At 36.7% G+C, this 10,486-nt stretch overlaps 1 protein-coding gene across 1 annotated transcript; it reads left to right on the top strand.

Moving 5' to 3' along the window:
- Window positions 1-2,658: 2,658 nt before the first annotated feature.
- On the top strand, window positions 2,659-9,910 carry xab2 (XPA binding protein 2). The gene is made up of 19 exons (XM_026164650.2): window positions 2,659-2,799; window positions 3,052-3,200; window positions 3,359-3,482; window positions 3,590-3,787; window positions 4,103-4,237; window positions 4,339-4,503; window positions 4,663-4,807; window positions 4,917-5,068; window positions 5,187-5,306; window positions 5,417-5,548; window positions 5,879-6,010; window positions 6,125-6,238; window positions 6,346-6,508; window positions 6,606-6,796; window positions 7,817-7,939; window positions 8,029-8,200; window positions 8,485-8,611; window positions 8,740-8,849; window positions 8,949-9,910. Exons 1-19 carry the CDS (start codon window positions 2,764-2,766, stop codon window positions 9,008-9,010), a joined length of 2,550 nt encoding a protein of 849 aa, XP_026020435.1. The 5' UTR covers window positions 2,659-2,763; the 3' UTR covers window positions 9,011-9,910.
- Window positions 9,911-10,486: the final 576 nt, after the last annotated feature.

The raw sequence follows: 10,486 nt of genomic DNA, 5'->3' as shown, positions 1-10,486 counted from the left end.
TTTTACGGTTTTCAAACATTCAGTAATCCATACACAACATTTCAACTGTTTCATTTCAACTCTTGATCAAAGATTTAATCTATTTGATCAGTAAATCAGTAGCATTTGATATTTCCTTTCCTTTACCAGTGCTAAACTGAAAAAATGGAAGAAAGGGTACGATAAATTTGAGTAAAAGTTAATTCAGTTTAATAAACAAACAAGCACTGACCTGTTGAGGATGCCTTTCAGTTCTCCGACGAGACTGAAGTAGTTGCTTTTATACAGGCTTAAACAGCTTGGTCAGCGGCAGTCTGCCTCTCGATTTGGTCAAGCATCCTTGTCATTTAAGACCCCTCTTGTGACATATTATGTTTACTCAGCTTTTTGTGTACCAGATTTTATCTTGCTTAAATGAGAAAATAGTTCCAATACAGGAAAAGGAAAACTAAATATAAATTAATCAGTCAAGCCGGAAAATAATTTTATAGAAGTATAGTAAGATTGAAAATACAAATAAATAAATAAATAAATAGGCAAATAAAGCAGCTTCAAGTTCCTTTATTGCATGGGACATTGTATGTTCTATGTCATCCTTGTTGAATGATACAAAACGATCAAATTAAAGCCATTTTGAAAACGTAAATAATCTATTACAGGAGTTGTTGCTTTGACTTCCCTTTTTAAACCCATTACCTCTTTCCATTTGGAAAGATGTACTGAAATGTCATTGGTATTGAGTGTCATAGCTTGTCCACATTTCAGATATTTATAATACTGTAAAATGTAGTATCATTTACATGACTCAAAAACAAGAAAAGTAAACCCCTCATAGAAAATATGTCAATTTTAAAGATAATGCAATTTTATGTTGGTAATATTGTGCAATATGTTCTAAATAAGCACTGTCAATAGCTTTATTTTAGCTCATAAAAAGTGTAATGTCTAAAGTATGCACTAAAATAGATGCTACTCAATGAACATATTTTTAAGCATGGATTTTAACCAATAAATCATTAACTCAGGTAAAGTTTGAATCTTGGGAAATATTTATTTTATTTTATAGTGAGAGTTTGTCACTACTTAGCCACACCATTAAACATGTTCTTAGTACGAATGCAAATTAATTTTGGAGAAGCCTCCATGTGTTGCTGGTATACAGTTGCAGTGCATTGGCATATCTATCTGAGTGGGACTTATTATAGGTCTTATCTCAGCCTGGTTGGCAAATGTTCTTCTAGTGCTTATAAGGCAATGCGTAATACCACTTGAACTTTACGGAAAAGGCCTTACATTCAGTTTTATTAGAGGAATATGAGATGTGCCAATGTTCTGCAACTGTACACCAGGACCTCTTAGGTGCTCCTCCAAAATGAATTCCCATTCCCTGGCTATGAACATGTTTAATAGTGTGGGTAAGTAGAGACAACCTTGGTCAAAGATCTTTATCCTCAAGCTACATTTGATGTTGTTTTTCTTTTTGAAATATGGTGCCCTTGATCAACTGTGTGACTTTCATTTTAAAACATTAGTAGCATAGTCCCAAAAGTAGAATAATTTATATAATCTCCCAAATGGTTGACAGCCGCCTGAATGCCACTCAGAGGAATTAACAAACAAAATGGAGAATCACAGGTTTTTTTGTCTTTAACTTGACATAGAACTATATAAATCTAACTGGGTTCATAATAACTTAAGGACTGGGATGATGTTATGATGGTGTAGATAATTATATCAGTCAAAAAGGGGAAACTGGTGTTGTTTATTAAAAGCTATAAAACATTATGGCATGTTTGCTTTTGTAAAAAACAAACAAACAAAAAAGTCCCGCAAAAATAAATAGATTTTGCTCTCTGTTTTCATTAACTGGATTTCTATTAACTTGTGTATTCACAGATCCCAAAGGTATACCTTTCTGTAACTTTTAAGTCGATAATCATAGGTGCAGGCAGGTTTCGTCACACTGTGCAATTTTATAGCTCCTTGTAAACATATTAGATGCTTCATGTGCAACCAGAAAAAAACTATATTTGAACCAAATGTATTTATTCAGTACATTTATCCCTTGATTTTAACAAAAGGTCAGATTGAGATCATGAGAACATTTTGCAAGATGGTGTTTTCTTACAGTAGTTTATTCCTGGGGTCCTTAGAGACCCAAGTCCGTAATCATTTTACTACAGTGATTTACATGTTGATATAAGATAGCCTACACAGTATGGCCTAATGACCTGCTTAAGCACTGTACATATTTTAGGACTATTATTTGCCTTGTCCTGACAGAAAACATTTTACCAGCAGAGCTTCACTTACCATGATTTAAAGAAAACAGTAACAGAAAATGTTTCAAGACTGAAATTCAAGCATATGGCTAACCACTTTCTCAGATAGTTAAAACAATGCTTATCTGCTAGATTTTAAATGTACCTGTCATTGCATTTTTATATTGGATTTAATTTCCTTCAGTTAATAAAGTTATATTTTCCTGTGCCAAAAAGAGACACTGTTGCTGTAAATGTCAGATAAATTACTCGAAAGAAGACGTTTGATATTAAATGTAGATTTTTTTTTAGACACAATAAACAGTAAACATATTTTTCTGGGCTAATGTACGCGAGAGCTCTTCTGAACTACAAACATCGCGCCGTTTGTAGTTTTTTGTGACTCGGGCTCGTGCACTCTGGCACCGGAAGTTCCTGTGAGGGTTACACGCTTACAAGCTAGTATTAGCTTGCTAAAGTTAGCATAGCTTTTATCCGGAACAGCCGCCTTTTCTGTGAAGAAATGAAAACATTAAACGGAAAAACCGATGTCATATTTGTAAGTTACACTGCACCGTATATTTCACAGAACATTTGTTAGTGTTTGTTGATTAGAGGTTTTGGGTAGCAAGCATGAACTTTAACTTTATTCTAGCTAATGTGGAAGTTTGATCAAACTTGAAATCAGAGATACGTTTTACCAAATCGACTGTGTTTACACATTTGAAACAAAGAAATTATCTTTTTATGATTTATTAACTATGAAAAATCGCTACAATAGTAACACCGCTGTTTGATTTTTGGATACTAGGAGGACGACGATCTACCTTATGAAGAGGAGATCATCAGGAATCCATATTCAGTCAAGTGCTGGATGCGTTACATCGAATTCAAACAGAATGGACCAAAATCTACCCTCAATATGATATATGAGCGGGCTCTAAAAGAACTCCCTGGCAGGTAACTAACAAGACCGTTACAACAAAATTGTGGACATTGTGCTGAGAAGCCAATAGCAACGGATAACTCAAAACCCATAGACTATACATTATTTTACAAGATTCTGTGCAGCAAGTATTTCCCGAGTGTCTAACCACCCTTCCCACTCATTTTTGCAGCTATAAGTTGTGGTACAATTATCTGAGAGAGAGGCGAAAACAAGTCAAAGGGAAATGTATCACAGAACCAGGCTATGAAGAAGTCAATAACTGTCATGAAAGGGCACTAGTGTTCATGCACAAGGTAATACCTCCTATAGAACTTGATGCTTAGCCACTTTACTCATAAAAGTAATATTTGGTCTGCAAGAGCTTTACATAAAACTAACTATTTGTCTTTGCTTAAACTAGATGCCTAGAATATGGATGGATTACTGTCAGTTCCTTGTGTCTCAATGCAAGATCACAAGAAGTCGTAGAACATTTGACCGAGCACTTAGAGCTCTTCCTGTAACTCAGCACCCACGCATCTGGCCTCTGTATCTCCGCTTTGTCCGTGACTTGCCGTTGCCTGAGACAGCCATCCGAGTGTACCGCAGGTACCTTAAGGTGAGAACATACTGCACAACCTTAAGTCCATACAGCAGCTGTCATTTAAAATGTTAAGGTGATTTCTGATTTTATTTTTGTTTTACAGGTGTCATCTTTCAAAGTGTATTCTGTGGCATAAATGTTGTCTGTAGCATCTGAAGATTCTTAGCTGTTATCCAAAAGACCTTACAAGCATTCAATAACAAGCTTTATGGCTGATTAAGAAAGTTTTAAAAGATAGACAAGTTCCCTAATCTGTTCAGACAGAATACCTGCGAAAATATTTCTTTCTGAATGTTTAATGTCTTACTGTCTTCTCTTGATACCTTGTAGCTTTCTCCAGAAAATGCAGAGGAATACATAGACTACTTGCGGTCTGTTGGCCGCCTCGATGAAGCAGCTGTGCGGCTAGCAGCTGTTGTCAATGATGAAAACTTTGTGTCCAAAGAGGGAAAGTCTAACTATCAAGTAAGACGGGATTCTTCCAGACACTTTTCAACATTCCCGCCTTTTAAGCTAAATGAAAAGAAATCTAAAAAAAATGTTTTTCTTCTTTTTTTTTTGGACAGCTGTGGCATGAACTATGTGACCTGATCTCCCAGAATCCTGACAAGGTGACCTCTCTGAATGTAGGAGCCATCATTCGAGGAGGCCTCACTCGCTTCACAGATCAACTTGGAAAACTTTGGTGCTCCTTAGCTGACTATTACATCAGGAGTGGCCACTTTGAGAAAGTGTGTTTCCTCTGAATAGCATTAATTTTCACCCCTAATATAATTAACTAACTAAAACACATCTCTACTTTACGTTTTTTTAGGTTGAGTCATTTGCATTAAAATAATTTTTTATCTGTGAATTTGTCCAACTGTAGCCAAACATTTTTTTTTCCTCAGGCACGTGATGTCTATGAAGAGGCCATCCTTACAGTAGTCACTGTAAGGGATTTCACACAAGTATTTGACAGTTATGCTCAATTTGAGGAGAGCATGATCGCTGCTAAGATGGAAACTACAGCTGAGATGGGGCAGGATGAGGATGGTGAGTATGTGTGCATCAGTTAAACTTGATAACTGTCTTTGTTTTTATTTTTCTTTTGTTTTTTTTTTTTGTTCATGTGTACGTTACTCTTTGTTTTTTCTCCACTCAGATGACATAGACCTGGAGCTAAGACTTGCCCGCTTTGAGCAGCTCATTGCCCGGCGACCCCTCTTGTTGAACAGTGTACTCCTGAGACAGAACCCCCATAATGTTCATGAGTGGCACAAGCGGGTAAAACTGTATGACGGAAATCCACGACAGGTGGGTTTTAAATATTTTGAGAATGGCTGGGACAGTGCACAAGTCACAATATATACATTTCACACAAAAAACTACCTTCATGTAAAGAATTACTAATAAATAGCCCTATTTTCTTCAGATCATCAACACATACACTGAGGCAGTCCAGACTATTGATCCAATGAAGGCCACAGGGAAACCTCACTCGCTCTGGGTTTTCTTTGCTAAATTCTATGAGGAAAATGAGCAGCTGGATGATGTAAGTCATTATTTAAACTTCAATTTACCTGTTTCAGATTATTTCTTATCATTATTATTATTATTATTAGTTCCCTGTGTTTACTAACTTTATTTACTAACTCAACTCAGGCGAGGACGATCTTTGAGAAGGCTACCAAGGTGAACTACAAACAGGTGGATGACCTCGCTGCAGTGTGGTGTGAATATGGAGAGATGGAACTTCGTCATGAGAATTACGAACAGGCACTACGAATTCTGAGGGTAACTGATCTGCATCATATACATCATGCACATGATCCTTTTTGGAGCCATATTTAGGAACATCTTGTGGGCATCATATATTGTTTGGGAATGACCAGTTTGTGAAATAAAGAAGACATTTGTTAGACTTGTTATTTAAATGTCTTTTGAAAGTATATTTTAAAATTAATACCTGGTAACTGAAGTTATAGGCTGTAGTTTCACTGGCACTGAGTAAAAATATTTGCAGTTGTTTACGAAGGCAGTTTTAAGCAAAGGGTGTAATATCAGTAGTTGCATCACCTTAAAAACTTATGAAACCATTTACATATTTGTATTTATTTTATTTAGAAAGCAACAGCTATCCCATCCAAGAAAGCAGAGTACTTTGATGCTTCTGAGCCTGTCCAAAACAGAGTCTACAAGTCTTTGAAGGTCTGGTCAATGCTGGCAGACTTGGAGGAAAGTCTTGGCACTTTCCAGGTATGTTCAGTAATTTTCTGTGATGTGGTTTGGGACCTATATACCAGTAGTATTTGATATTGGTCTAAGAATCATTTATGTGTTAAGTCTAAGCTTTTCTCTTTTTCTCGACAGTCTACGAAAGCAGTTTATGACCGGATTATTGATCTCCGGATTGCCACTCCACAGATCATCATCAATTACGCCATGTTCCTTGAAGAGCACAACTACTTTGAGGAAAGCTTTAAAGTAATAATGTGTAGCTAATCCACTAGACCACTACTTATTTTCAAAATACAATTTGTCCTTGTCGACTGTAGCACTCTTTTTAATGGTGTTATTAATATTTCTTTCAGGCATATGAACGTGGTATCGCTCTTTTCAAGTGGCCAAATGTTTACGACATCTGGAACACTTACCTCACCAAGTTTATTGATCGATATGGGGGCAAGAAGTTGGAAAGAGCCAGAGATTTATTTGAACAGGCATTGGATGGCTGCCCAGCCAAATTTGCTAAGAGTGAATATCTTTGGTTGAATTACACTGACAAATTTAGTACATTGAAGTGCCCCCCTCCGTTATAAAATGTACTTAACCACAATGGCTTTCTTTTCAGCTATTTATCTACTGTATGCCAAGTTGGAGGAGGAGTATGGATTGGCGCGACACGCTATGGCTGTATATGAAAGAGCAACACAGGCAGTAGAAACTGAGGAGAGACATCTCATGTTTAACATCTACATCAAGAGAGCAGCTGAAATTTATGGAGTTACATATACCAGAGCAATCTACCAGAAGGCTATTGAGGTACAGTAACATTGTCCTATCTCTTGCATACAGCTGCATTATCCTTTTTAATCTTTTTTTTTTTTTTTAATTCGAAACTCATAATTACAAGATCCGCCCTGATGTGATGCTATAAAGCTTTTTATTGTTCATTTTCCAGAATGTCATTATTCATCACAGGACTTTTCTGGCCAGAAATGAGATTTTTCCCAAATTAATTCACTTTTATGCCACTGTTGGAATATTGTAAATATATAATATATGGATTGGATTTATATAGCGCTTTTCAAGGCACCCAAAGCGCTTTACAATGCCACTATTCATTCACTCTCGCATTCACACACTGGTGGAGGCAAGCTACGGTTGTAGCCACAGCTGCCCAGGGGCAGACTGACAGAGGCAAGGCTGCCATATCGCGCCATCGGCCCCTCTGGCCAACACCAGTAGGTGGTAAGGTAAAGTGTCTTGCCCAAGGACACAACGACTAGGACAGAGAGCCCGGGGATCGAACCGGTGACCTTCCGGTTACAGATACGCTTCCCAACCCCCTGAGCCACAGTCGCCCCAAAGGTCATATTACATTTATAGATCGCTAGATATGGAATTTCATTAAATTGATGAAAACTATAATCAGTGATCATGTTTATTTTAGCCACAATTGGTAAGATAATCCGTATTAGTTAAAGAGCAAAATTGATTTTATGACTGACCACATTATCATTTTGCAGATATAATAAATCTAGACAATAGTCAGCCTCTTAAAAAAACCTATTACATTGTTTTGTGTAAAGTTGTTCATACTCATGGCATTTTTATTATATGCAAAGATCAGAAGTCATATACTTAATGTAAAAAGAATAACTTGACATTCTGATGGACAAAATACTCGTTACCTTAAATTACTGAACAAAGTTGCATTACAAAATTAAACTTCCCATCACCCCTCTGCTCATGATCTGTTACTCACAAAATACACCATGTTGCATCCCTTGTTTTGGTAAATGGTTCTGTGCAGTGTTCATACAGTTTGTGTTTATCCAGGTCCTTCCTGATGAGCATGCAAGAGACATGTGTCTACGGTTTGCTGACATGGAGAGTAAACTTGGTGAGATTGATCGTGGTAGAGCAATCTACTCCTACTGCTCCCAGATCTGTGACCCAAGGGTATGTGAATTCACCCCTTCTAGTCATTTGTCTACATTTGCTTCAAAATCTTTGGTTATATTTCTTCAAATTTTTACTTGACGTTTCAGGTGACGGCTAATTTCTGGCAAACCTGGAAAGATTTTGAGATCCGCCATGGAAATGAGGACACGATTAGAGAGATGTTGAGGATCAAACGAAGTGTCCAGGCTACATACAACACACAGGTCAACTTTATGTCCTCTCAGATGCTGAAGGCCACAACAAGCTCCACAGGCACTGGTAGGAGAAGTTGGATTAACCTAAAAGTGTGCTCCATTTAGATGTAGTTACATGAATATCACTGTGTGTTATATCAGATATTGGCTATTTGATATGTTTCAATTTATAATGATATGGTTGAATGCTCCGTATTTACTCCAAATCTTGAAGGAACCTCCTAGACCTACTCAAGAATTAACGTAGGGTCATTTAGGTGTCATTTTCTATGTATTTATTTATTTGTGTGTTTTTGTTTTTTTCCAAGTGGTTCTGCATTTGTCTAACCATCTGTTTCTGGTGTCCAGTGTCAGATCTTGCTCCAGGCCAGATGGGAATTGATGATATGAAGATGTTGGAACAGAAAGCACAACAGCTTGCTGCAGAGGCTGAACAGGACAAGCCTAAACCCAAAGAGAAGATTCTCTTTGTCAGGTTTGTTCTTCATTATTTTTTAAGTTAAAAGTATCTGTAGATTTCTTTTTTTTTCTTTTTAATATAACAGAACTTCATCTTCCAAAGGAAGCTGAGGCACATGAATCCTTTTCACTTTAATTATGCAGGAGTGACACTTCTCGCAGTGAGCTGGCAGAACTTGCCAAACAAGCCAATCCTGATGAAATAGACATCGATGATGATGAGGATGAAGAAGATGAAGACCAAGGACCGGATGGTGCGTGAAAGACACAGTACAATTTTCAGAATATTTTTTGTAAACATTTTCCGATGGAGGTATTTTAATGAATTCCTCTTTTTCCTCTTGGCTTTACAGAGGTGCAGCTTGAACAGAAGAGCGTCCCTACAGCTGTTTTTGGAGGGCTTAAAGATGACTAGACAATAATTCTCTCAGACTTGTACATTTGAGTTCTACGTCCTCTTGTGGTCATTCAACTGAACTATTCATAAATGTGTAGTTTTATGGCAGCACTGGTGTTTCTGTTTGTTTTCCTTGTGGATTTGTGTAGTTTATAATATAAGATATATTCGTTTTGACCACTTGGTTTCAGTATTTCTCAAACTTGGTGCTCAAGATAACTTTTTAGTTGTATGTGTTATGAATTATTATTTGCAGTAACACAATGACTGTAATTGAAACCTGATATAGTTTGTCTGTTCTTTTTGTTTTTTTATAAAATGTAAGAAAGAAACAGTGAAAACATTTTTTAAATCCAATAAATGCAGGATCTTTCCCAAACAGGAAGTTCTACCCTAGAAAAACATGGGGGAGGAGCATGTCTCTTCAGTCATTTGAAACTTGAGCTGCGCATTCAAGCCTCACATTGTTGGCTTGAGGCTCACCAGTAGATGGGTGTCTTGTAATGCCAAGAGTTTCTGGAAAGCTTTTCTAACTTGTAGACAAATGTCACTATCCAAGTCTTCATGCTGAAGTAGTACATGTACACTTAAACAGTTTCTACACTTAAATGATTTTCCCCCCCCAGTGATAAGTGCAGGATTGCTGGGCTAATTGATATTTTTGAAAGTTTTTTGCTAGTAATGTTACAAAAATGGTGGTATTTTGGGTGTATTTGAGAAGCATTTTGAATCATATTTCCACATTCTTGGCAGTGCTTTTCAGTTATGTGCAAGCAGCTCTGGCTGTGACAAATTGAATGTCTAAAACTGCCTTTGTAATCGAAGTGATAAATACCTTTAAACCTGCATCAACATTCTTCTGATTAAAAAGCTGTTTTCTTTTCAAAGTAATCTAATTAAAAGAGAAACTGAACTGCTTGATGCATTTGCTGTATAGTCCTCTAGAACTCTTGTTCTTTTATTCAGAAATGACTAGAAGCAGAACTGTAAGTAGCCAATGATGTTTGAAGAATGACTTTTGTGATTAAATATATAGAATTATTTATGCGTTTGATAGAAAAGACCTTATGCTTTGCCACCATCCCATCCAAAGGGTTAAACATATTGAGTTGGGCAAAAGGTTGTGACTGGGAATTATTGTTTCTTTTATAATTAGATTAAAATAGCTGAGAGGTAATCCTCTTACAAAGTTACTGCAGTCGAGAACTTGAAGGGCTTTTGGAACGAACATCATATGATGAGGCACTCTTAAGATTTGTTTTCCAGTGTGGATGGCAGCAGAAAACACGGGTTTAAAAGCAGATGGAAGAAATCCCTCGAGTCTCATTATAAACATCCAACAAAAAAATTTTTTTTCCAGAATGAATTATGCCTGTTTTTATTTTAGAAACTTCTTACATAGTCTGCCAGTATGTTTGCTCTGTTCCAGTCTTTGTGCTTTGTGTGACAGTTGTTTTAAAGAGGTAATAAGATTAACATCACCATACTGTATCT

This window comes from Astatotilapia calliptera, chromosome 4 (assembly GCF_964374335.1).
Source record: "Astatotilapia calliptera chromosome 4, fAstCal68.1, whole genome shotgun sequence".
Classification (NCBI taxonomy): domain Eukaryota; kingdom Metazoa; phylum Chordata; class Actinopteri; order Cichliformes; family Cichlidae; genus Astatotilapia; species Astatotilapia calliptera.
This window is presented reverse-complemented; position numbering and strand designations above follow the sequence as displayed.